General features: G+C 41.4%; 2 protein-coding genes across 8 annotated transcripts in view; one reads left to right on the forward strand and one right to left on the reverse strand.

Moving 5' to 3' along the window:
• Window positions 1-6,605, reverse strand: part of LOC115193970 (insulin-degrading enzyme) — a 49,111-nt gene extending 42,506 nt beyond the window's left edge. The window contains exons 1-3 of one of the 5 annotated variants that reach the window (XM_029753147.1): window positions 6,072-6,605; window positions 2,162-2,322; window positions 991-1,198 (exon numbers count right to left, since the gene is read on the reverse strand). In XM_029753147.1, coding sequence (XP_029609007.1) covers window positions 991-1,198; window positions 2,162-2,322; window positions 6,072-6,100 — 398 coding nt within the window. In that variant the 5' untranslated portion in view covers window positions 6,101-6,605. Of the gene's footprint in view, window positions 1-990; window positions 1,199-2,161; window positions 2,345-3,336; window positions 3,447-4,119; window positions 4,155-6,071 lie in introns of those variants that run through there. The other 4 variants (XM_029753150.1, XM_029753148.1, XM_029753149.1 and 1 more) reach the window with 4 other exon arrangements.
• LOC115193973 (kynurenine 3-monooxygenase) lies at window positions 5,868-27,276 on the forward strand. 3 transcript variants are annotated; one of them, XM_029753159.1, is made up of 16 exons: window positions 5,868-5,929; window positions 6,555-6,682; window positions 7,242-7,311; window positions 7,860-7,957; window positions 8,896-8,985; window positions 11,243-11,291; window positions 17,146-17,233; window positions 18,808-18,973; window positions 19,407-19,478; window positions 22,975-23,096; window positions 23,692-23,839; window positions 24,132-24,189; window positions 24,436-24,518; window positions 25,844-25,945; window positions 26,087-26,146; window positions 26,901-27,276. In XM_029753159.1, exons 2-16 carry the CDS (start codon window positions 6,611-6,613, stop codon window positions 27,042-27,044), a joined length of 1,422 nt encoding a protein of 473 aa, XP_029609019.1. In that variant the 5' UTR covers window positions 5,868-5,929; window positions 6,555-6,610; the 3' UTR covers window positions 27,045-27,276. The 3 variants fall into 3 exon arrangements, with proteins under 3 accessions (XP_029609019.1, XP_029609017.1, XP_029609018.1); XM_029753157.1 differs by having other exon boundaries at window positions 5,880-5,951; XM_029753158.1 differs by lacking the exon at window positions 5,868-5,929 and adding an exon at window positions 5,960-6,117.
• The last annotated feature ends 216 nt before the right edge of the window (window positions 27,277-27,492 follow it).

Genomic DNA, 27,492 nt, shown 5'->3' on the forward strand with positions numbered 1-27,492 from the left:
TTGTGTCCTGGGATTAACACCTTGTGCTGTGTTCAGTACGTTTTTTACGTTCTGGAACGTTCAATTGAACGGAAACGGTGCTGCACTGAACAACCAATTGAAAAACTGGGAGGGGGTTGGGTTGTAGAACGCTGACAGCGTTACCACGGCCATTTAAATACATCGTCACTCGTTGCTACAGCCACACCTCGCCACACCCACCAAACACGCGCAAATATCATTTACATTTGCGTCATTTAGCAGACGCTCTTATCCAGAGCGACTTACAGTAGTGAATGCATACATTTCATACATTTTTTTTTTTTTTTTCTGTGCTGGCCCCCCCGTGGGAATCGAACCCACAACCCTGGTGTTGCAAACACCATGCTCTACCAACTGAGCTACAGGGAAGGCAATATACCTCAGTCTGTTCAAGAACGTACAGGAACGTTTTTGGGGAAAGGTGTTGTTCGGTACAAACCGTTGCACAACATTGCACAAGTTCAAGCAAACTGAACGCACCTGAGGTAGACCCAGGGGATGGATCCCAGACTGATATTTAGAGAACACCCACTTAGTCTACACACATCATGTGGCTCTATAGAATCTGAGTAGTTCATTATTCAACATCGAAAAACAACAGACAGCTCAGTTGAGTATGTAAATAAAACGTATTTTATACCACTTCTCTGCCAACTAGAGGCCAGTCCAGTTTGGGAGGGATTTTACAGCAACATAAATTGGATAGTCATGAGGAAAAACATAATATTTCACACACAGACAGCCTAATCGGGTCACAGTGGCACATCCAAGCTGTCAAAATGGGAGAATTTCTATGACATAACATGGGTCATATTCAAAAAGCACCTAACGGAAGAAAGGAAACAAACGGGGAAGGGCTAGCTGAACTTGTCCAATAAGAAACGCTTGTTGTCCAATAAGTAAAGTCCATGTTGCAAAGACAAATTCTACATTGTGCCCTAATGAACGTGAGCCTGTTGGTTCACCCACCTGTCCAGTGCTCCCTCCAGGTGCTCATGGGATACGTCAAAGTAGTAGTTGGTGTGCTCTCCGCTGGTGAAGGCATTGGAGCTGCCAGCATGCTCACTGAGAAACTGGCTGTACTCATTCTCCTTGGGGTACTTCTCTGTGCCCAAGAACAGCATGTGTTCGCAGAAGTGGGCAATGCCTGATATGTTCCCTGGGTCCGACAAAGAACCTGAAGTTGCAGACATAAGTGTCGAACAGATAATTAGTATGTTTATTTGCTTCCACACACTGCTGCGCATAAAGTAAAACAAAGTAAATTGATGTAAAGCTGCTGGCAGCCATAACACTGGAGAGATGCTGTTTTTAACCACAAAGACACTAAAGGATTCAAGCATTCAGACTAGCATGGTTCAAATCCTGTTAAAGAGATTCTGTGGTACTTTTGAATACTTTTTAACCAGTAGTTCTGAAAGTAGCACACACGAGCCAAAAGTGGTCCGTGAAAATTGTGTACTGTGTCACTCTCTCTGCTGTGTCCACTTAGCCATTGGGCCCGGCCTGCAACCTCATTGGCTAACGCTGGGCAGGCCTCTTGCTAGCCGTCACTCAAATGCGAGAGGCTGAAGCTCATTGGTGAGAACTTGAATTGGTAGGGAGCTGGCCCATGTTGCAGGAAATTTAGGGAAAAATGGCACGGCTTTAAGAAAAGTCGCTTTCAAACTAGGGATTTCGTGGCTAATTGAGGTAAAACAGTAATTCTGCTCATAGATTATGCACGTATGAACTACACATTGACACATCCAGCTCAAAGCGGGAGGTTTAAAGAATACTTTCTTGGTTGCCAAAGTACCGGAGCATGTTTTTAAATTAAGGGACAAAAACAAGCAAAAAGAGTGTTATAAAAGGATACTCTTCAATGTGGACCTGTGGGAAATAAACTAGGAGTGAAAAAGAGAAATGGAAGCCTAACAATTTACACAAATACCAGAGAATGTGAACGGGGGTTGAAGCAAATAAATAAAGATACAAAAAGAGAGGTAACATTTTAAGGAGAGAAAGGGTATGCTATGGGATGAGGAGAGAGGGGTGGAGACACCTGAGGAAAAATAATGAGGGAGACCAGGGGTCTTGGTGTTAAGAATAGGGCTGGGAGACTGCCTGGAGCCTAGGCTAGAGGTGGTGAATACTGCACCTATGTTGACGTCCAGCCCTGCTGAGGACTTGTCTGTGGTGGGGTCACTGATGAGCACGGCCTTCAGGCCATTGGTGAACTCTAAACCCCTGTAGACCCGTTTGTCCTCTGGAGAGCGGACGATCTCACTCACCACCCTCTTCATGGCAGGGTCTGTCATTCTGAGGGGCAGAGACAACAAGCCTGTACAGCACAGGGCATAATCTTATTATTCTACCCACTATTTAGAATTTGACTAGACAAGCAATCTACAGACAGGTGGACGTTACAATGATTATTTTTTTAAACATAGGGGGTAAATGTATATTGGCGAGCATTGAGTGATGCAATGTGGATGGACTTCCCAAACTGAAGTGCCATATTTAGACCCCAAATTGGCAGTGCCCTCAATCAAGGTGGAGGACACACTGCTCATCAGGCTGAGCAGACGCCAGCATTCAGTCAACAGGGGACCGATAGTACTGTGCACACAAGCGCGTCAGTGATTTTTTACAAATACATTGAAAATAAACAATGAATTCAACAGGCAGATATGCAGAATTGAATAGGTTGACCTGGAAATAAAGTTTAAATATCTGGGTCTGTCACCCAGTCCACTATGAAAACAGCAGCAAACATGGATTAATGTTACTAACGACACTTCTCAATAAATTAACAATCTACCGTTAAACATACGTTGTCAAACAGCTCTGTACACCAAGTAAACAACTCATATTAGCTAGCTACTGGTTTACTACAAGCTAAGATACTTTGTTCAAAGCACGAGTGTATTTTTCCTAGGCTGGTTTGAGTTTGCAAATTAGCCGCATTGGGATAGCCGGTTGACGCCAGCAGAGATTAATCTCATTAACTGGCTAGCATGATTCCTAGGCTAGCTAGCTGGGATTTGTGCATCGCTGGTGCACCCAGTTGAGGTAGCTAGATTGGCTGGTTATAAATGAAGTGCATAGATCTTTCATCGGTTAGCTAGCTATTAAAGATCATTAGCTACCTTGTGTTACAGAGCTAGCTATAAATGCTATTCTGCTAATGCTTAGTCAGCCCGCGCTAGCTAGGTAGCAAAGCTAACTACTGCTGTCATTGTGTGGCTAAATAACGTTACAGTTAGCAGGTTAATTATTTACTAATTTCATTAGAGATTTTAAAGTGGATAGTATCTGACATTTAACACTCACTTAAAATGTTGATTAAAGTACAAACTATTCCCCGCAACCAGAAGCTGTCTCGTTAATAACTGGGCCGGTCGGCTAAAACATTGCAGCATACTTCAGATAGACAAAATCAGAGAAACCTTCTTCTTCGATAAGTTTTAACGGCGGTCGGGATTCAAGAAATGTTGCATTACTGCCACCTACTAGACTGGAGTACTTTAGTTGAAAAAAACCCATAAATAAACAAATACCCTACCATATTCTAACACAACACTCACAATTTTTTTTTAAATAACACCACCCTACTCCACTATTTAAATCTATTTAGTCCTACCTCAGGCCAACAACTTGAAAGGAAGGGACACCACCACTTAAGACACTCTGTAACTCTTCTGATGTCAAGTCTCGCACACCCAAATACCTCTCGGCAGCTGCCACCACAACCTACATTTTCTGCGACATTACTATGTGCCCTAGATATCTCCATGCTTAATCACTGATTTGGGAAGCCTGGTTCAGCAGGAAGAGAGATTACTAGTTGAATATGCTGTGCAAACATTTCCCCAGCATTACGCACTCCTGCCACCATCATTACGCAGGCCTGCCTTTCCCCGTCACGCGTATCAGCGATTATTGGACTCAACTGGACTCGATCACCTCTGTCATTACCTCCCCTATATCTGTCTGTTCCCCCCGCTCTGTTCCCCGCTTCAGAATTGATTGTCTTAATTCTTTGTATACTGGTGTGCTGATGCTGTTCCTGTCTTGTTCCATGTCTGTTCCAGTTAAATGTTTGATTCCCTGTACCTGCTTCTCTTATCCAGCATCGGTCCTTACAAATAGTCAATGAACTGCATTCTCACGTAGGTGTTCCTTTTGTCCAAGTGGGAAAGGGTAGTGTGGAATAATAGGGATTGCGTCATCTGTGGATCTGTTGGGGCGGCATGCGAATTGGAGTGGGTCAACGGTGTCTGGGATGATGATGTTGACGTGAGCCATGACCAGCCTTTCAAAGCATTTCATGGCTACAGCTGTGAGTGCTACGGGGCGCTACTCATTTACACAGGTTACCTTGGCGTTCTTGGGCACAGGGACTATGCTGGTCTGCTTGAAGCATGTAGGTATTACAGACTGGGTCAGGGAGGTCGAAAATGTCAGTGAAGACACTTGCCAGCTGGTCGGCGCATGCTTGGAGTACGTGTCCTGGTAGTCCGTCTGGAGCTGTGGCCTTGTGAATGTTAACCTGCTTAAAGGCATTACTCACATCGGTTATGGAGAGCATGATCACACAGTCATCTGGAAAAGCTGGTGCTCATGGTTCAGTGTTGCTTGCCTCGAAGCGAGCATAGAAGGCATTTAGCTCGTCTGGTAGGCTCGTGTCACTGGGAAGCTCACGACTGGGTTTCCCTTTGTAAACCGTGATAGTTTGAAAGCCCTGCCACATCCAACAAACGTCAGAGCAGATGTAGTAGGATTCAATCTTAGTCCTGTACTGACATTTTGCCTGTTTTGTGTTTCGCCTGAGCATATAGCGGGATTTATTATAAGCGTCCGAGTTAGTGTCCCACTCTTTGAAAGCGGCAGCTAGATTATGTCCCTGGGGGCATTGGTAGCCATCTTACTAAATGGCCGCAGACTGTACCACACTAGTAAATAGATAAGGTATTTCAAGTATTTTGATAAGCTATTTTAAGTAAATAGAAAAGCTATTTAAGGTATTTTGGTCTATGCGATCTAACCCGGAGTGAATTTTAAAAAATAGGCTATAGTAGAATTTAACAGCAGAGCAGACAGTTCATCGTTTCCATTGAAGTATGTAGGCTAGGCTACTACTGTATGTCTGAATCATAGAAATAGAATCTCATTCTAGTTTTGTGGTCTGAAAAACCTACTGTGGAATAAAGCTAAATTGCGTTGTTCTGTGGCGCCAGAGTGGTGTCACACTTTTCCCATTCCTAGCACAGCTGATTAAGCTACAGTAATTGCATTGTAAACGGAAGATCATAAATAGTTTATTATTGGAATCAGGTGTGTTAGCTGGGGCTGGGGAAAAAGTGACACCAAATCAAATGATATTTGTCACATACACATGGTCAGCAGATAATGCGAGTGTAGCGAAGTGCTTGTGCTTCTAGTTCAGACAGTGCAATAATATCTAACAAGTAGTCTAGCAATTTCCCTTACAACTTCCTAATACACACAAATCTAAAGGGGTGATTGAGAATATGTACATATAAATATATGGATGAGCGATGGCCGAACGGCAATAGATGGTATAAAATACAGTAAATACATATGATATGAGTAATGTAAGATATGTAAACATTATTAAAGTGGCATTATTTAAAGTGGCATTGTTTAAAGTGACTAGTGATCCATTTATTAAAGTGGTCAGTGATTGGGTCTCTGAGTTAATGATTGCTGTTTAGCAGTCTGATGGCCTTGAGATAGAAGCTGTTTTTCAGTCTCTCGGTCCCAGCTTTGATGAACTTGTACTGACCTCGCCTTCTGGATGGTAGCGGTGTGAACAGACAGTGGCTCGGGTGGTTGTTGTCCAACATTCAGGGCCCCGAGGACTGGAGTTGCCCATCCCTGCTCTAAGGGTCCCCGAGGAGAGGTTTGAAAACCACTGGCCTATTGTAATTTATCTTTTTTTATTATCCCCAAGTCAAATTATTAATTTTCTTTAACCCATACAACTGGAAAAAGTATTGTTCTTATGTTTTCTTGAAATGTGTGGGTGGGTGCTTTATGCTTACATGGCCAGTCGAGGGAACAAGAGACCCATGTTGATCGATCCCGGCGGTACAGTATGAGCAATTTAAACTAAACCAGCATCCAATTGTTGAATTTCAGAGTAAATGTGTAATTTCCCCCAATGTCAGTAGGCATCGTTATGGATCTGTTATTTTGTTGCACAACTTTGATTAGCGAAAATGTATCCTAATTCTGGAGCACAGTCATTTAAAAAAAATGTAAGTGATTTTAAATGACAACATAATCACCTATCAGATCATTCACACAGCCGTTAGTAAAATGTATGTAATCCAGCGGCTCTTGTTATCTTGCTGTTTCTCTGTTTATGGGAAATTCCTCATCTCGGAACTATCTCTCTGTTTTGTTTGCATTGTGAGGAAAAGAGAACCCGCAACGAGTTCCGGAGTCGCTCCTCCCTCAAAACCCTGGCCGTCCCCGATAAAAAACGTTTGAATTTCATCGGCTAATGCACAAATTAATTTCAGAACACTAAAAGACAAAACGGACTCTGCAAGACTCCAGCACAACGACAAAAACTACAATGCACAATTCAACCAATGACAACAAATCAACCAGCAAGAAAAAAGTGGTGGCTGTGGTGGGAGGTGGTTTGGTAAGAAGTAAACGTTTAAGTGGATAAATGTAAATCAAAAGGGACTGTCAGTCTGCTGATATATGCTGTTATGAAAAGCTTAGCGCAACATAAACTATGTATCTATTTCTAAAATAAATCTATTTATTTATATGTTGTGATACTCATTCAGAACCGTTCATTTCTTGGGGTTATAGGACAACTTTTGGCTTTGTCAATTTGCTACACTGCAGATTCACTCCTAATAGATAGTGTAAAATGCATGACTGAATAACATAGGTAACAGCATTGAGGTTGTAAACAACCAGTACTATCATTGGTTATAGTTTTCCGAGTAGGCCTTTCGAGAAACATCCTGTAAAGAGGAGTAAAGCCTACCAGTAGTTGACACTTGCATTGATCTCTTCCTCGGATATCGCTTTGCAGTAACCATGTGTATTTTTTTTATCCATTTCCATTTTTTTAATCCATTTCCATTTTTTATCACAAGCGATAACAATTGAAATAGATGCTGCCTCCACCATAAACTAATGCAAAAATATGCAAGCCTTTAACAGACTCATTCAACTCTCTCTCTCAGGTCGGCGCCTTGAATGCCTGCTACTTTGCAAAAAGAGGTTTTCAAGTAGAGGTCTTTGAATCTCGAGAAGGTAAGCACTTGATTATGCCACATTAAGCGGTTTCTCTGATTTTTGAAAGCAGTCTGCATTTATTTTGGGAAGTATGCACTGCATGCAGTCATTAGTCATTACAATATTCCTAACAACAAAGCACAATGGCTTTGTCTTGGTAGCTATCACACAGCAATCGAAACATACATTTTAGTTTCAAAATAAGTGATTACCATTGGCATATGATATATGACATTCACCAGATGCAGATATATTACATTTGGATTGACAAGCAACTCAACCAGGTCACTATTCACTTTAGCACAATTTATAGTTTATACTGTATATTTCTTATTGTGTATATATTTCCAACACCACTATTTTTATAACTTTTTATGACTTATTTGTGAATATTTTTGATAAAGTGTACTGTACTTTTGAGGAGAGCTTGCAAGTAAGAATTTCACTGTACCGTTAACATCCTGTGCATGTGCGAATGAACTGTGATTAGAAGGTCCTGTGTATGTTAGATTTGAGTCTCATAATTCCTGCATGTTTGAAATATCTGTCTCTCTGATCCTGACCAGATATCCGCCAAGCTAAAATAGTCAAGGGAAGAAGCATCAATCTAGCTCTGTCTCATAGGGGTCGCCAGGCTTTGAAGCAAGTGGGAATGGAAGACACGGTATGTTGTCCCGGTTTGTCCTTCGTTGGCTACCACTGTGGGAAATCAAATGTTTTGCCTGTGGTTATGGAACCCTGACCTGTTCACCATCATGCTACCAGCCTGGTACCTTTCTCCAGGTTTCTTCCTAGGTTCCTGCCTTTCTAGGGAGTTTTTCCTAGCCACCGTGCTTCTACGTCTGCATTGGTTGCTGTTTAGGGTTTTAGGCTGGGTTTCTGTGTAAGCACTTTGTGACATCTGCTGATGTTAAAAGGGCTTTATGAATGCGTTTGATTTGATTTGAATTCCTAGTCAAGACCATGTAAGAGATGAAAACGTAACCAGGCAACCACTCTTTGATTTTATTTTAATGTGTTCATAATGATGAAATATTTGAAGTGCCTGTACCCAAGCCCCATGGGTACATCTGGGCTAGGCCCCTGTACTTACAGTTCTCTAAAATGTAATATTCTGGCAACTGAGGTAAGCAATTATATTATTTTAGTGGGCACACATTTAGCACACCAAGGGTGTTATGTATGCCTCAGCAGGCACTGCGTCAGGTTGTTTTACACTTCAATTACTTTCAGCATGACAGGGTCAGGTTTGCTTCGCCAACTTTTTAAATAAAACTTCAAGGCCAGTCATGATGAGGGACAGAATGAGCTTAGGTAGCCATATTTAGAGCAAAGAAATATACACTCTCCTGAACTATGGCCGAACAGATAGATGTGTTTTAAACATTTTGCCAATCGTTGTTAGAGAACATAGCGCTGTATTCCTTTTTCGCTAGGTTTGTCTTCACCATGTTACTGTTGTCGATACACCAATAATGTGCATTTTGTATTCATGTTTTGATGTGTGTATTTTCTGTAAATTCTGTAATTCAGGGCTCAGCTGTAAAAGCGACCTTGGTCCATGTTTATGAGAATATCTGACCAGTTTGATTTAATCTCCAGATTGTCTCCAAAGGAATTCCCATGCATTCCAGAATGATCCACTCTTTGAATGGGACACAGTCTCCCATTCCTTATGGCAAGAAAGGCCAGGTAATTCTGCTGCTGCAATGCCTACACACATCACACTGAAAATCCCATTAGATAGATTATTAATACATTTGACAAGCAAGACAAAGGATGGCCATTATCTTGTAACGCAGCTGTCTGTCAGCATTTTGTATTACTGATGTATAATTACAGTAGCTTAAATGCAGACTTGATTAAAGGCTACATTTGTCACTCCCACTCTCTCTTAGTTATCACTTTGTCTCTGTAGCATAAGGCTCATTATTGAATTGTGGCATGGCATTTTGGAAAAAAGGTAATGGACACAAATCCCACTCCAATTCAAGAATGACCTATAATCAACAGTTATTATAACAGCGCTCAGCACAGATTCCAGTAAAGTTGTTGTTCAAGAGACAACTTTAAGAGACTTTAGCACTCTTTTATCATAGAAAATGCATCGAGACACAAACATGGGTCAGTGGCCTCAGATTTACTATCTGAATCAACAGGATCTCTTCCATCCCAACAGGACTCTGTAAATCATTACGCTTGTTTGCAACAGGAAGAAAAGGGAATGGGCGTTATGCGTTTCATCTTGAAAATGCCTCAAATGAAGCAGGCCTTTGTTTCAATCCCAGAATACTTGACATTTCAAATTAACACCTGTCTTAGGTTCTTAGGGTGTGAATAGTCAGTTAAACAAATAAATGGAATCAAATTTTATTGGTCATGTACACATAAATAGTTTAACCTAAGGTCGAGCTTCTGAACAGTTTGGGCTACACACTGATATGACACCCCTGTTGAAAGGCAAGGCTCTTACAAACACGTACATGTCAGTTGTTTTGCTGTAGGACGCCCACAAGCCTCAGAAGTCTTGTCTGAATGTCCCCTGGTACCAGTTGAAAAGATTAATGGAAGCATATATGGATACTGTTTAGTGCCAAAAAATAAGGGGTTAAATAGATGAAAAAAATAAATAACAAATGTTTCCTGATCTTTCTTATCTCTCAGATATAGGACAGACACTTCAGAACAAACTTCCTTACATTTTTTTGGGGGGGGACTATCTGTTGTTCCATGTAGTGAATCTGTTATTCAATGTGTTTGTAGGGGCTAATAGCAATAAGGACAAAAATAAGGTTTCATCAAATAATTGTTTTATATATTTTATACTTCAAAATTAAAAATCAAACAGCTAAATTATCTTTGGTATAACCTTCTTAAAACAATTCCATAAACCCCATAATGTCCCCCCCCAAATGTACACGGCACCCCCCTTGACGTCAGAAGCCCACCGTGACCAGTACAGACATGGGTTCAAATACTATGTACTCTTTAAAATACTTTGAGCGTTTGCTTTAGCCTGCCTGGAGTGCCAGGTGGGAGGCGATTGCACTTTTTGTGAATTTCAACAAGCAAGCTTAATTAAGCACAGCTAAAGTATTTAAAATGATGTTATTTGACCCCAGGTATGGGCCAGTGTTGTTGAAATGTCCCAACACTGTCACATGTTTAGTTCTGTATCCACGATAGATGACATGAGCTGTAATTCCGCCCCATAGTATAAAGGTTATGCTCAGCTCAGGACAGGTACACTGCAATGTGATGATGGAGGGAGGAAATCCCTACTGTGTACACATAGCTGTGATGTGTCTGTATAGGGTTTATCCTCTGTCTTATTCTGTCTTTAAAGAGGATAAACTACGATCAGTAATCCCTCTATCATTAAGAGAAGTGGGAAGACGGGATGTCGGGAGCAATGTAGATGAGAGAAACAAAAGAGAAAAGGCACAGTCAGACATAGAACAAAGGAATGGAAAATAATAATGGGAGGTCAGCTAGGTAGAGAATGGTGGTGGGTGGAGTGGGAGGGGGCAATATGGTAGCTAATTATATAATATGGTAGCTAAGTATTTCTTCCTTCCAGGAGGAAAGAGAGGGATTTTATCCTGCCCAGTTGTTCAAGTAGTAAGGACATGTTGATAAAAGGGCACTTCCGATAGATGTTCCACCAAATCATTTATCCAAAATCAAAAGGTGATTTTAATCAAAGGCTTACTCATGCTATGATCTCAGTTCTTCTTACTAGACATTAGTCAAACTCCCAGATCCTGCTCACATTTCCATCACTGACTGTTTTTAGACTCCCGAGCATCGCTTCCAAATGTATTTGAAATATCTTGTTGACTGAAGTATGCTTTCTTTTTGTATTAAGTGGTAGTGTCAGTGTAAAAGTGTCACATTATTCTGTGTAGGCCTAGTTTAGAGTTACAGTAACATATTGATCTTGTTTCAGTACATCCTGTCTGTCGACAGAGCCAACCTCAACAAAGAACTGTTGTCAGGTAGGAGAATGAAATTCCTTATTCTCATGAGTCCTGGAGAGCATGTCAGAACCTCAATATTGCATGTGCTTATTGAAAAGCTGTATTCTTATCCACTCATATTGAATGGAAAATAGGTTCATCTTGTATTATATACCTGTATGTCCATCTGCCATTTCTAAGATAGATGATTAAGATGAAGAAAAGTTGATCTCATCTTATGTACTTGTAAAAAGTACTGTCTAAAAACTCTTTGTAAAGTTTTAGGCTAAATAGAGATATTGTGTCTTTCCACTAACAGTGCCTTCAGAATGTCTTTTTTACCCCTTGACTTTTTCCACATTTTGTTGTGGTACAGCCGGAATTTAATATGGATTACGTTGAGATTTTGTGTCACTAGCCTACACACAATACCCCATAATGCCAAATTGGAATTAGGTTTTTCGAAAATGTTACAAATGAATTAAACATGAAAAGCTTAAATGTCTTGAATCAATAAGTATTCAACCCCTTTTTTGGAAAGCCTTAGTTCAGGAGTGAAAATATGCTTAACAAGTCACATAGCAAGTTGCGTGGTGTTTAACATGATTTTTGAATGACTACCTCATCTCTGTACCCAACACATACAATTATCTGTAAGGTCGCTCAGTCGAGCAGTGAATTTCAAACACAGATTCAACCACAAAGACCAGGGAGGTTTTTCAATGCCTCACAAAGAAGGGCACCTATTGAAAGATTTTTTTAAAAGCAGATATTGAATATCCCTTTGAGCATGGTGAAGTTATTAATTATCCTTAGGATGGTGTATCAATACACCCAGTCACTACAAAGATATAGGCGTCCTTCCTAACTCAGTTGCTGGAGAGGAAGGAAACTGCTAAGGAATTTCACCATGAGGCCAATGGTGACTTTAAAACAGTTCGAGTTTTATGGCTGTGATAGGAGAAAACTGAGGATGGATCAAGGGAGAGAAAAGAAGGAAGCCTGTACAGAAGAAAAAATATTCCAAAACATGCAGCCTGTTTGCAATAAGGCACTAAAGTAAAACTGCAAAAAATGTGGCAAAGAAATTAACTTTGTCCTGAATACAAAGTGTTATGTTTGGGGCAAATGCAACACATCACTGAGTACCACTCTTCATATTTTCAACCATGGTGGTGGCTGCATCATGTTATGGGTATGCTTGTCATCGGCAAGGAATGGGGAGTTTTTTAGGATAAAAAGACACGGAATGGAGCTAAGCACAGGCAAAATCCCAAAGCAAACCCTGGTTCAGTCTGCTATCCAACAGACACTGGGAGACAAATTCACCTTTCAGCAGGGCAATGACTTAAAACACAAGGCCAAATATACACTGGAGTTGCTTACCAAGACAACATTGAATGTTCCTGAGTGGCCTAGCTTATATTGTACAATCTAAATGTGCAAAGCTCTTAGAGACTTACCCAAAAAGATGTACAGCTGTAATCACTGCCAAAGGTGATGTATTGACTCAGGGGTGTGAATACTTATGTAAATTAGATATTTCTGTATTTCATTTTCAATAAAAACATGTTTTCAACTTGTCGTTATGGGGTATTGCGTGTAGATGGGTGAGAGAAAAAAATCAATTTAATCTATTTTGAATTCAGGCTGTAACACAACAAAATGTGGAATAAGGTACTGAAGGTACTGTAGCTTAACCACTGACATTTTTTCAAGCAACCCTGAATTATAATACAGAAGATTTACCCTGGGTCTTACATATGTTCATGGTTCTCTTTAAAGTGCATAAAGACTTGGGCTGCGGTCCAAACACTTAAGACACACCCTCGTCCACTTACCCTCGCCTTATGCCCTTGGGGGAATCCCCATCGCCATCTTGGAGGGCGGTCCAAATGATTAGCCAAGCAAGGGAAGTTTGCAACGTAAGCCCCTCAGCCCTCGTATTTAGTCGGCTTTGTGAGTGTACAATTATGTTCACTCTGAGGCCTGAAACTCCCCATAATTCAAATTGCGACGATTGTATATCCGCTAAGAAAAGTCAGCAAAAACTTAAAAACAACATTAATGGAGAAGTCAGCATACAAGTATAAGTAAAGACAAATGCAAATAAGTTAGAAATTGTGCTACTAATGCACGTGACGGCACAAACACGTCTCGTAAAAAGTAAATATGTTTTTGTTTGGTTATCTTTTGAAAATGATAGAAATAAAACATTTTCCTTCTTCAGAATTTCCAGCTAGGCAGGCTAATGTTAGTAAGCTAATTCATTTGCTAGCTGGTGTTTGAGCTTTTCAAGGGCCTTTTTTTTGTCCAAAAAATATGTTTGCCATTTTAACTCCACAGCCTTGGGGTAGAGATAAGGGGTTAGATAGAGCATGGTTCTTCTGACTCTGAGACACATAGGGTTTCCTGTAATGAGCTTTCCAATAGTCTCTTATCAATGGTAGGGCAGTTTCAGGCATATTGAATAAACTCTGAAGATCAAAGGGCTTTCTGTCACTGTACTAAATTGTTGTTGACATGTGCACACAAGAAGCTCTATACTCATTGTTTTAGTAGACTAGTGAATGTCGTATAACAGGCTTATGTAGTTGATCCTTGCTCTCGAACAAAAGGTTAACATGTGAAAGTCACATAACAGCAGTCGACTGTGTTTACTGACAGTCGTCAATATATGTACAAGCCTGTAGCGATTGTTTTGTAAGGTCTTGGTTTTGTAATGTTTTTGTATACTTCTTTATTATTATATATATTTTTTTAAATTGGGCGGGGGGGTAGATCAGCTTTAATATTACAGATAGATTGTAGCTTCCATCAATGTGATTGTCTGCATCATTTCCAATCCCCCATTCTTTTAAATGCATTTTCCTTAATTATGTTCCCATTTTTTACATTGACATTTTAGTCATTTAGCAGACGCTCTTATCCAGAGCGACTTACATTAGTGAATGCATACATTTTTTTCTCCGTACTGGTCCCCCGTGGGAATCGAACCCACAACCCTGGCGTTGCAAACACCATGCTCTACCAACTGAGCCACACAGGACCACTCCCCTAGCCCCACCACCCCTCCCCTAATTTGAGTAAACTATTGGACAACAACACTTAGGCTTCTACTTCCAGCTTATACTGTACATACTATATACATTTTACGGACAAAGTATATTTTCTACAATGGTTATCTTTTGTTTGTTTTTAGTCCCATCCTCCAGCTACCCTCAACCCGTCCCATCTATCTCTGAAGAACATCTATTTGCCATATATTTTTCAACTGTGCTGATGGTTCACAAACGTTTTGAACCTTTCTATTCTCATAATTTCTACAGATTGTAAATTAAAAATACACATTTTTGCTAAGAGTATTATTGATCAATTGACTATGACTTTTTAAATCACCCAGCAGTGCAGATTTAGCTCCAGGTAAATGTTGCAATTTTTCAGCCATTCCTGAACCTGAGACCAAAAACAAGCTACATATGTACAGTACCAAAACAAATGATCTAATGATTCTGTCTCTTCGCAGCAAAATCTGCAGAGCAGGGATGGTTGTATCCCCCATATACAGTATTGGTTGCAAGAATTTTGTATAATTTTGTATAATCATTTAAATAATTAAAATGGCGCCGGAGCAGAAGGCAGACATTTTACGTGCCCCCAACCGATTGTTTTTTTTGTTCGTTTATCTGCGTTGTTTAACTTTTTTAAACTATTTTTGTACATAATGTTGCCGCTACCATCTCTTATGACCGAAAATAACTTATAGACATCAGGACTGCGATTACTCACCACGAACTAGCAGAATCCTTTTTCTTCTTTCACGACTCTGACAAGCCCGAGGCGGAGGATATACGGCTCCCTCAGAAACAGGCACCGACCCCAGTGATCTGCGTGAAGAGGAGGCTGAGAAAGAGAGGCAGGAGGGCGGGCTGCCTTCTGAGGAGTAGGAGGCGATCGAATAAACCCCCACTTCCCTCAATTCTGCTTGCAAACATGCAATCTTTGGACAATAAAATGGACAAGTTATTGGGAAGATTAAACTACCAACGGGACATTAAACTGTAACATCTTATGCTTCACGGAGTTGTGGCTGAACGACGACAATATCAACATACAGCTGGCTGGTTATACGATGTACAGGCAGGATAGAACAGCGGCGTCTGGTAAGACAAGGGGCGGCGGTCTATATATTTTTGTAAACAACAGCTGGTGCACGATATCTAAGGAGGTCTGGAGCCATTGCTCCCCTGAGGTAGAGTTTCTCATGATAAGCTGTAGACCACATTACCTACCGAGAGAGTTTTAAGCTAAGAACCCTGGGACTAAACACCTCCCTCTGTAACTGGATCCTGGACTTCCTGACGGGCCAGCCCCAAGTGGTAAGGATAGGTAACAACACATTCGCCACGCTGATCCTCAACACAGCGGCCCCTCAGGGGTGTGTGCTCAGCCCCCTCCTGTACTCCCTGTTCACTCAGGACTGCATGGCCATGCACGACTCCAACACCATCATTAAATTTGCAGATGACACAACAGTGGTAGGCCTGATCACCGACAACAACGAGACAGCCTATAGGGAGGAGGTCAGAAACCTGGCCGTGTGGTGCCAGGACAACAACCTCTCCCTCAACGTGATCAAGACAAAGGAGATGATTGTGGACTACAGGAAAAGGAGGACCGAGCACGCCCCCATTCTCATCGACGGGGCTGCAGTGGAGTAGGTTGAGAGCTTTAAGTTCCTTTGTGTCCACATCACCAACAAACTATCATGGTCCAAGCACACCATGACAGTCATGAAGCGGACACGACAAAACCTATTCACCCTCAGGAGACTGAAAAGATTTGGCATGGGTCCTCAGAGCCTCAAAAGGTTCTACATCTGCACTATCGAGAGCATCCTGACTGGTTGCATCATTGCCTGGTATGGCAACTGCTCGGCCGCCGACCGCAAGGCACTACAGAGGGTAGTGTGAACGGCCCGGTACATCACTGGGGCCAAGCTTCCTGCCATCCAGGACCTCTATACCAGGCGGTGTCAGAGGAAGGCCCTGAAAATTGTTGAAGACTCCAGCCACCCTAGTTATAGACTGTTCTCTCTGCTACCACCCGATAAGACTCCTGAACATCTAGTCAAATGGCTACCCAGACTATTCACATTGCCCCCCCTCCCCTCTCCACACCACTGCCAATCTCTGTTGTCATCTATGCATAGTCACTTTAATTAACTCTACCTACATGTACATACTACCTCAACTAACCGGTGCCCCCGCACATTGACTCTGTACCGGTACCCCCTTGTATATATTGTTGTTTTTTACTGCTCCTCTTTAATTACTTCTCTCTTATTCTTATCCGTATTTTTTTAAACTGCACTGTCAGTTAGGGGCTCGTAAGTAAGCATTTCACTGTAAGGTCTACACCTATTGTGTAGACCTTACACCTATCGGCGCATGTGACTAATAAAATTTGATTTCAAATAGAAAAACTCTATTTAAATGATTTGTTTTGAATCCAGTGTCGTTTTGTGTATCCGGTCATAAACCCTGTACCATGGAATTGGTACATCAAATCTCCTCCCAACTATTTTGCAACCTATATGGCACAGCTGTACATTTTTTGGTCTTTAAATGAAACTAGTATACTTTATTTATCACAAGTTTCTTTAACCAATGTTGGTCTTTAATGCAGGGCCAACAGTTCCTTACTTTCTCCCCCTTCTAATTGCCTCTTCAATGCTGCAATTAGTTAGTTGTAATTTTGAGTAGAGGAGATATTTCAATGTACTTTTGTTAGCTGTTGCCCAATGTTTGCAGTGCCATGTAAGTCAACGGCAGAGAATTGTCTTGTCATGACCGTGATATAAGATATAAGATTCTTTGTTTTGTAACTGCAGCAGCAGAGACGTATCCCAACACAAATCTGAACTTTGCCCACAAACTACTCGACTGGAGCACTGAAACAGGGGCGATGACCTTTGTCAGGTAAATAGTTACTAATCTCACACACACACACACACTATCTCTCTTTCTCTCTCTCGCTCCCTCCCCTAAAGTCATTTTGGGCTGACATGCAAAATGGAGAACTAAGTGCTGTCTAAAATTGCCTTGTTCTTGCTTTATTATTTACGGTTGGTCTCTGTGTTCATGCATTTTATTTTATGTGGCCTTGTGTGTGTGTTAACAGCATACAATGCCTTCAAAGTATTCACACCCCTTGACTTTTTCCACATTTTGTGTTACATCCTGAATTTAATATTGATTAAATGTAGATTTGTTTGTCACTAGCCTACACACAATACCCCATAATATGAAAGTGGAATTATGTTTTTTTAAATATTACAAACTGAATTAAACATGGAAAGCTGAAATGTCTTGAACCCCTTTTTTATGGCAAGCCTAAATAAGTTCAGGAGTAAACATTTGCTTAAAAAGTCACATAATAAGTTGCATGGACTCACTCTGTGTGCAATAATAGTATTTAACATGATTTTTAAATGACTACCTAATCGCTGTACCCCAAACATACCCTACACATACAAGGTCCCTCAGTCGAGCAGTGAATTTTCAAACACAGATTCAACCACAAAGAGAAGGGAGGTTTTCCAATGCCTGGCAAAGAGGGCACCTATTGGTAGATGGGTAAAAAAATAAGCAGACATTGTATATCCCTTTGAGCATGGTGAAGTTATGAATTACACTTTGGATGGTGTATCAATACACCCAGTCACTACAAAGATACAGGTCCTTCCTAACTCAGTTGCCGGAGAGGAAGGAAACCGCTAATGAATTTCCCCATGAGGCCAATGGTGACAAACAGTTAGTTATTGGCTGTGATAGGAGAAAACTGAGGATGTATCAACAACATTGTAGTTACTCCACAAAACTAACCTAATTGACTGAGTGAACAGAAGGAAGCAGGTACATAATAAAAAGAAACAGATAAAAAGGAACAGAATGGAGCTTAGCATAGGCAAAATCCTAGAGGAAAACCTGGTTCAGTCTGCTTTCCACCAGACACTGATAGATGAATTTACCTTTCAGTAGGACAATAACCTGAAACAGGTTATTGTCTACACTGGAGTTGCTTACCAAGAAGACAGTGAATGTTTTCCTGAGTGGCCGAGTTACAGTTTTGACTTAAATCTACCAGAAAATAATAATGGGCAAATGTTGCACAATCCAGGTGTGTAAAGCTCTTAGAGACTTACCCAGAAAGACTCACAGCTGAAATCGCTGCCAAAGGTGCTTCTACAAAGTGTTGACTCAGAGGTATGAATACTTATGTAAATGAGATATTTCTGTATTTAATTTTCAATACATTTGCAAAAAATTCTAAAAACAGGTTTCACTTTGTCATTATGGGTTATTATTAACTTAGGTAGTAGAAGGTTGGTGCACAAGTCCTATTCATAATTAATTACAAACAGACAACTTTATTTACATTGACGTTTTTACATGATCATATTTGATTACACATTTTTGTTAACTATATATAAGGCTCATCATGAATAGCATCTATCTGTGGAATAATCTTTGTACTGTATGGTGTGTCTTAGGGCTGAAGGTGCAAAGGAAGAGATCCAGGCAGACTTGATTGTGGGATGTGATGGAGCGTTCTCTGCCATCCGGAAACAGTTCCTCCGTCAGAGCCGTTTCAACTACAGTCAGACCTACATCCCCCATGGGTACCTGGAGCTCACCATGCCCCCCATCAATGGAGAGGTTGGTCCTCTGATGCTCAGAACATGGCACAGGATCAGACCTGGGGCAATTTTCAAAAACAGTCTCGGAGTAGCAGGGCTAAGATCAGTTTTGCCTTTTAGATAATAATGAATAAGGTTATATGGAATGAGCTCTCCTGGTGCAATGGAACTAATGGTATAGTCCCAAAAGTGCATAGCCCACACATTCACCACTGGCTAAATTAAACGCTCAATGTATTTGAAAGAAAGCAAATACTATTTAAACCCAGATCTGCACAGGATGTTTTTATAGTTCATTGTGTCCCCATAGTGTTCTATTAGGCGCCGGGTGACATCTCATTTTGTATGTTGGTCACCTTTCGGTTGATGCAAAGCTGCTGTGTCTGTTGTATATGATGTGTTTACGTCTTTATACTGTAATAATGCCCTCATTTAATTTACTTTGCCCCCAGTTTGCCATGAAGCCTAATTATCTGCACATATGGCCACGCAACACGTTCATGATGATTGCTCTGCCCAACTTGGTGAGTGTAAAATAGAGACTGTATGTTTACCCCGTATGTCCATACTATATTTATCCTTTCAGCTTCAGTATCAGCTGCTGAACTTGATAATAGAGCGTAGGCAAGTTTAAACATGTTGGAGAGATGCATTTGTGAAGTGTATACAGTATGAGAAAATGTTTCTAAAATAGTCTCTAACTAATGGCTCTAACTAATGTAAAAGACAATATGGACTCATTAGAATATGTCAAAATAGTGTCATTTAAACATTGGAGTGCATTCGGAAAGTATTCAGACCCCTTCCCTTTTTCCACATTTTGCTACAGCCTTATTCTAAAATGGAATACATTTTAAAAAAATCCTCAATCTACACACAATACCCCATAAGGACAAAGCAAAAACAGGGTTTTAAACTTACAAATACCTTATTTACATAAGTATTCAGACCCTTTGCTATGAGACTGGAAATTGAGCTCAGGTGCATCCTGTTTCCGTTGATAATCCTTGAGATGTTTCTACAACTTGGAGTCCACCTGTGGTAAATTCAATTGATTGGACATGATTTGGAAAGGCACACACCTTATTTAAGGTCCCACAGTTGACAGTGCATGTCAGACCAAAAAACAAGTCGTGAGGTCAAAGGAATTGTCCGTAGAGCTCCGAGATAGGATTGTATCGGGTCACAGATCTGGGGAAGGGTACCAAAACATTTCTGCAGCATTGAAGGTCCCCAAGAACACAGTGGCCTCCATCATTCTTAAATGGAAGAATTTTGGAACCATCAAGACTTTTCCTAGAGCTGGCCACCTGGCCAAACTGAGCAATCGGTGGAGAAGGGCCTTGGTCAGGGAGGCGACCAAGAACCCGATGGTCACTCTGACAGAGCTCCAGAGTTCCTCTGTGGAGATGGGAGAACCTTCCAGAAGGACAACCATCTATGCAGCACTCCACCAATCAGTCCTTTATGGTAGAGTGGGCAGACGGAAGCCACTCCTCAATAAAAGGCACACGACAGCCCGCTTGGAGTTTGCCAAAAGGCACCTAAAGGACTCTCAGACCATGAGAAACAAGATCCTCTTTGTCCTGAATGCCAAGCATCACATCTGGAAGAAACCAGGCACCAATCATCACCTGCCCAATACCCTCCCTACAGTGAAGCACGGTGGTGGTAGCATCATGCTGTGGGGATGACTAGTTGGGATTGAAGGAAAGATGAACTGCGCATAGTATAAAGAGATCCTTGATGAAAACCTGCTGCAGAGCGCTCAGGATCTCAGACTAGGGTGAAGGTTCACCTTCCAACAGGACAACTACCCTAAGCACACAGCCTAGACAACGCAGGAGTGGCTTTGGGACAAGTCTCTGAATGTCCCTGAGTGGCCCAGCCAGAGCCCGGACTTAAACCTGATTGAACATCTCTGGAGAGACCTGAAAATAGCTGTGCAGCGACGCTCCCCATCCAACCTGACAGAGCTTGAGAGGATCTGCAGAGAAGAATGGGAGAAACTCCCCAAATACAGGTGTGCCAAGCTTGTAGCGTCATACCCAAGAAGACTCAAGGCTGTAATCACTGCCAGGCGCTGAGTAAAGGGTCTGAATACTTATGTAAATGTGATATTTCAGTTAAGATTTTTTTTAACCTGTTTTTGCTTTGTCATTATGGGGTATTGTGTGTAGATTGATTAAGAAAACCCCCCAATTTAATCAATTTTAGAATATGGTTTTAACGTAACAACATGTGGAAAAGGTGAAGGGGTCTGAATACTTTCCAAATGCACTGTATATCGCACCTAAGCTGTACTGTATATGTCCAAATAATGACATAGTGTATGTATACAGTATGTCATGTTGCAAAAGAGACTTATCACTGTTAGGAAGTCAGTGTAAACAGGGTTATTTGACCCTTGACCTCAGAACATAGGTCTCCTGGTCCAGCGCCCGATGTTCACTTTACCAAAAATTAATTATTTAGTCACAAAACCTTTTTCACCATCTTCACATCTCAAATTCCCTGGGTCCCACAGGTCCAGCCCTACTTTTTAACAGATGTGAACATTCAAAGAAAATGGCAGCAAAGCGTTTATAGCAGATAGTCATTAATCCCATCTCTCAGCCTCCACAACTGCTACTATTAATACCATTATGATAGTTCTGCCTGGCTGATTCAGAGAAAGCTGTTCTGTTTTGTGGCCAGGTTAAAGCACTTAATTCAAGGGTACATTAGTACTGTTACTCAGTACAGCCCCAGTGTGCATTGGGAGAACGGTGAAAAATGCCCTGCTGCTGGGGAAACGCCATGGTAACGACACACTTAGGACGCATGGGATAGGCTGGCCTGATGCTGATGGATAGCCAGGGCTGACCCGGTAGCTGCTAACACACCCACTATCATCATCTCTCTGCTCCATGTCCATCAGTCCAAGTGGATTATCCATTTTGGCCAGCGCAGATCACATGACCATGCTGGTGTGGACGTTGATGCATATTAACGGACTAAGTAATGGATTTGCCAATAAGCAACATCCATCAACTAGATGCATGGCATGTTAGTCATCAGGTCTCAAACAAGGTTACTGAGAGCATGGTTAACTGAATCCCCATTAATACACACACACACATACAATTTTTTTCGCACTATTGGTTAGAGCCTGTAAGTAAGCATTTCACTGTAAGGTCTACACCTGTTGTATTCGGCGCACGTGACAATTAAACTTTGATTTGATTTGAAGAAAGTGCTCTCATTTCACACAATCAGTTTTTTTTTACTGCATAGTGTAAAAAAAAAACACGGCCTCCAGAGTGGCGGCGTCACTACAGACCCGGGTTCGATCCCAGCCATGACCGAGAGACCCATGAGGCGGCGCAAAATTGGCCCAGCGTCGTCCGGGTTAGGGGAGGGTTTGGCCGGCCGGCATGTCCTTGTCACATCGCGCTCAAGCAACTCCTGTAGCAGGCCGGGCGCATGCATGCTGACACAGTCGCCAGTTGTGCGGTGTTCCCTCCGACACATTGGAGCGGCTGGCTTTTGGGTTAAGCGAGCAGCGTGTCAAGAACCAGTGAGGCTTGGCAGGGTCGTGTTTTGGATGACTCATGGCTCTCGACCTTCGCCTCTCCCGAGTCTGTACTGGTGTTGCAGCAATGGGACAAGACTAACTACCAATTTGGATATCACAAAAAAGGGGTACATTTTTTTACAAATAATAAACTTTCTGTATTTAAATTGAAACTACTAAAACTAGATATAAAGTATGTAGAAAAGATAGTGATCTATATATTTTTTATAATAAATATTTGACAATTACCAATCACTAAAATAAAAGCTAGACAAAATCGATTAATTCGGGAGTATTGATTTTGTTTAAATGTTTGAGCATAAGAACACAGCATTAGCCATGGCAAAATGCATAGAATTGCAGGAAGTTAGCTTTAACCACCCCGCCACTCTCACAACCTAAACCCCTTTTTTGATCCAGATGTTCAGGCTTACTACATTAATCTCCATATTGTTTGTTCTCAGGACAAGACTTTCACCTGCACACTCTTCATGCCATTTGAGGAGTTTGAGAAAGTTACCACGGGTGACCAGGTCATCACGTTTTTCCAGAAATACTTTCCCGATGCCATCCCACTAATAGGAGCGTAAGTGACTTTCTCTCCCCCGTCCCTCCATCCTGTCCATCCTTACCTCCCTTCATCCCTCCCTCTCCCTATCATTTTCCTGCATCAGGACAGCTCAAACAGCCGCTGTCTCTCGAGCGTGAAATTACTGACCTAACGTTACATGGCCTGGAGAGCTGAGTTTTTAATTTGAACTGAACAGCAAGTTGCAGTTGATAGTGAGATAGGACGGGGTGGGGAAACAGCTGAGGTGTGTAACTCCTTTAGGTATTTTCCGGGTTGATTTGAAATGAGGCAGGAGAAACCGCTGAATTGCTGTTTACTTTTAGAATCACCCACACACAGTCTAAATTCACAGTTCAATTTGCTTATTTATTTTCAATTAAAGAATGTTACGCCTACAATATAACACCCTTAGCTCAGTGTGTTGTTTGAAGTCCTAGCTGCACTCCTCTGCCAATGCAAGTCTGAAGAATATGACTATCTTCTCCTCTTATGAGATACAGTGGTTGAAAAGAGCGCATGGATAAGGTACTACAGTGCAGCTGTATATGAGAAATCAGCACATACCACACTATGCATATCAATGTCATAGTGGTCATTCTGTGTCTCACAGGGAGGCTCTTAAGAGGGATTATTTCCGTCTGCCAGCCCAGGCCATGGTGTCCGTGAAGTGTTCCCCATATCACCTTGGTGACAAGTGCGTCCTTATGGGCGATGCAGCCCACGCAGTGGTGCCATTCTATGGTCAGGGGATGAACGCAGTAAGTAGAAATATATGTAGTATATACAGAGTGGGATAGTGAGAGGGGGAGCAGGATGGAAGATATAAGACCTCCATGGTCTCTTGTGGCTCAGCTAAGAGTATGGTGTTAGCAATGCCAAGGTCATAGGTTAATTGTATGCCACTCAACACTTACATACTCTATGCTATTAATGCATTCACTGCACTCACTGTAATTCGCATTTGGATAAAAACATCTGCTCAGTGCCATAATTATTATAAGACATGTTGACTCAATGTTATTTGAAACATGTTGTTAACTCATCTTTCAGGGCTTTGAAGACTGCCTTGTTTTCAACGAAATCATGGACCAGCTCAACGAAGACTTCAGTGAGTAAACACACGTAATATTACAGACCGCAAAGCAAATATGCTTTGAAAGTCAGAGCACCAACATCCACGTTCCCCCTGACGCCTGCTAAATTAGTTTGTTTTGTTAGTGGAGCAGAATATCCATGTTTCATTTCATGCACGTGTGTGTGACTGAGGGTGTTTTTGGAAAAGGTAGACAAATTTCCATTCTATCCAATTAAGTATAATCTGTTCATTCTAAGCTATTTATCATTTTTATTTCAGGTGCTGTTCTGCCTGAGTACACCAGAGTCCGAGTCCCAGACGACCACGCTATTGCAGACCTGGCCATGTACAACTACGTCGAAGTAACGTAGTACCCATTTAGATATTAGTACTTAATGCAAAATCAATCACCAGGGTCTGAGGCTATTCATTAGGGCATGCTACGGAAAAACTTTTTTCAATGTTTTGCTTTGGAAAACAGAAATGAAGTCCAAGTAGTTCCTCTTTGTATTAGTCTGTCTTCTTTCATTTGGTGCCTAATGAATACGACCCAATTTTGCCATACACAACTACAGTGATCAAACTGTACGCCCAGATTTCAGCGTCACTCTATAGAACTATACAATGAAAAGTTCCATATAGATAATGAAACACTTTATTTAGAAAAGGGATGGTGATGACCTTCCAATTTAATGAAAGCACAAATATATATACGCCATTGGCCTCTCATATACGCCATTGGCCCCGCTGAATGAATTAGTGGCACCAAGAAGACAAGATAACACAAACACTCTTAGACAGGGTGGTAGGTAGCCGAGTGGTTAGAGCTTTGGGCCAGTAACCGAAAGGTTGCTGGATTGAATCCCTGAGCTGACAAGGTAAAAATCTGTTGTTCTGCCCCTGAGCAAGGCAGTTAACCCACTGTTCGCCGAAGACGTCGATTAAGGCAGCCCCCCGCACCTCTCTGATTCAGACACTTTTCAGTTGAATGCATTCAGTTGTACAACTAACTACTGTAGGTATCCCCCCCCTTTCCCAAAGGCTCTCTGACCCTCATGTGTTTTAACATACCCAATTAGCATAACTTATTACTGTCATTTCAATTTCCTAGCTCTTGTCTTCCAAAATATTCAGAGAGAATATCCACAGGCAGAGCAGTGGGACGTATGTAAATGTACCTGTACTTGGGTTGGGGAGATTGAGTTGATTGAGTCCAGAGTAATTGACAGGGAGCCAGCTCTCTCTAACCGTCCGTCCTTTTAAATCATTTATCTGTGCACAAAGACAGTAACTGGTCTTAGTGTTACTCTCCACTAACATACTGTCACATTGGCTCTGTAGCCATTCTTCCCAGAGATCACACACGTGAAACACACACCCACAACACCTTGGCAAGAGTCTTTCAGAATCATAAGAACACCTGATTACAGAGCGAAAGGTAGCCTTCGCTCTATGGACATACTTGTGAAAATTGGCACCTATTGGTCTTTAACGAGCTGGTTTGTTTGTGGGGATTGTGGGGGTGAAATGTTGAAGAAGGCTAAAAAAGCAGAAGGTTTATGATACTGCAGGTAATGCATGTGAATGTCACTGCAATGACATGCATTACAGGAGAAATAATGGGTTTTTCATTATGATGAGCACAGATGGTTCGATTTGCTAACGGATGTATTTTGTATCCTTCTAGATGCGGGCACACGTCAATTCCAAATTGTTCCTGTTCCGAAAATACGTTGACAATTTCCTTCACATTATCATGCCAAGGACAATAATTCCCTTATACACCATGGCAAGTGTTTCCTAGTACATTTAAGTCCAGTTGAATACATTTTAATCTGATTTTAAGTGTGCATTACTGCGAAGCATTCTAAAAGTCTCTTTCTGTGTGTTTCTGTATGCATCTCTGTCTCTCACCATTCACTGATCCCAGGTTACATTTACCAGGACAAGGTACCATAAGGCGGTAAAACGCTGGCACTGGCAAGAGAAAGTAAGAAAGGACATTGTACACGTTCATTTTACACTGTTCAAGGGTCTTTAAGTGCATACATTTTCTTTTATACAGTTCTGTTTTTTCTTTGTCTATCTGGCCTTTCTGACATTTTGAAAGGGCAAGTATTCGTTAACCTACTACTGCTTGAATATTGCTTTCAAAAATGTTTTCAAAAGCAAGATAAGAAAAAGGGAATTGATTCCAACCAGAGTGACCTAGCAAAGTTATAATGTAGAACACTTGTCTTGTTGCAACCAAAAATAAGATGCTTATCCAGGCTGTATCACATCCGGCCGTGATTGGGAGTCCCATAGGGCGGCGCACAATTGCCCCACCGTCGTCCGGGTTTGGCCGGGATAGGCCGTCATTGTAAATAAGAATTTGTTCTTAACTGACTTGCCTAGTTAAACAAAAGGTTAAATAAAACATATTTAAAAAATAGTTCCCTGTCTGACAAAGAGATATGGTATGGTCGGTGGCTATTATGATTTGTAGGGGTTGAGATTGCTAGTCGAGCGTGTTGTCCCTGGCACTGATTCAAGTTGTCTGACCTGCCATCTTTGACATTTGTCATAACAAATGGATTTGGGGTAATGTCAAGGAGAAGGGAGAGATAATTGTTGCTATAGCCAACAGTCTTTGAAAATAACATCACAGTGGTAAAATTGTACCTTGAAAATGGATGGATGGTATTTTTGGATTAATGTTGGAATTAAGTGGAAAATGAACTTGATTATCTTGTTCCCCTCAGGTGATCAACCAAGGCCTGTTGTTCTGCGCTGCAGTGTCTGTCGCGGGGTGCTCCTACCTGCTAGTCAGATACCCCCCTAACATGCCAAACATCCCCACCGAGCAGCTGTGGTCCAGGCTGCAGGCCCTCAAGAGTCCCTTCTGAGGGGTTGTGGGTCATACCACTCCAACCCAGATAGAGGGGTGGAAACTGATGCTACAAACAGCAGAGATCAAATCAACTGATCTCAAAACAGATGGGAAAAAGACAGTGTTCTGCGACCCAATTACCAATGACATTTTGATCATGTGCTCAATAAAGATTTGATTTACTGTAATCGAAGGCCTGTGGGGCACATTGTGTTAATGTATACTGAACAAAAATACATAAATATGTAAAGTGTTGGTCCCATGTTTCATGAGCTAAAATAAAAAGAGCACAGAAATGTTCCATACGCACAAAAAGCTTATTTTTCTATACATTTTTTTGCCCAAATTTGTTTAAATCCCTGTTAGTGAGCATTTCTTATTTGCCAAGATAATCCATCCACCTGACAGGTGTGGCATATCAAGAAGCTGATTAAACAGCATGATCATTACACAGGTGCACCTTG

The sequence above is a fragment of the Salmo trutta genome, chromosome 5 (genome assembly GCF_901001165.1).
Source record: "Salmo trutta chromosome 5, fSalTru1.1, whole genome shotgun sequence".
Lineage (NCBI taxonomy): Eukaryota > Metazoa > Chordata > Actinopteri > Salmoniformes > Salmonidae > Salmo > Salmo trutta.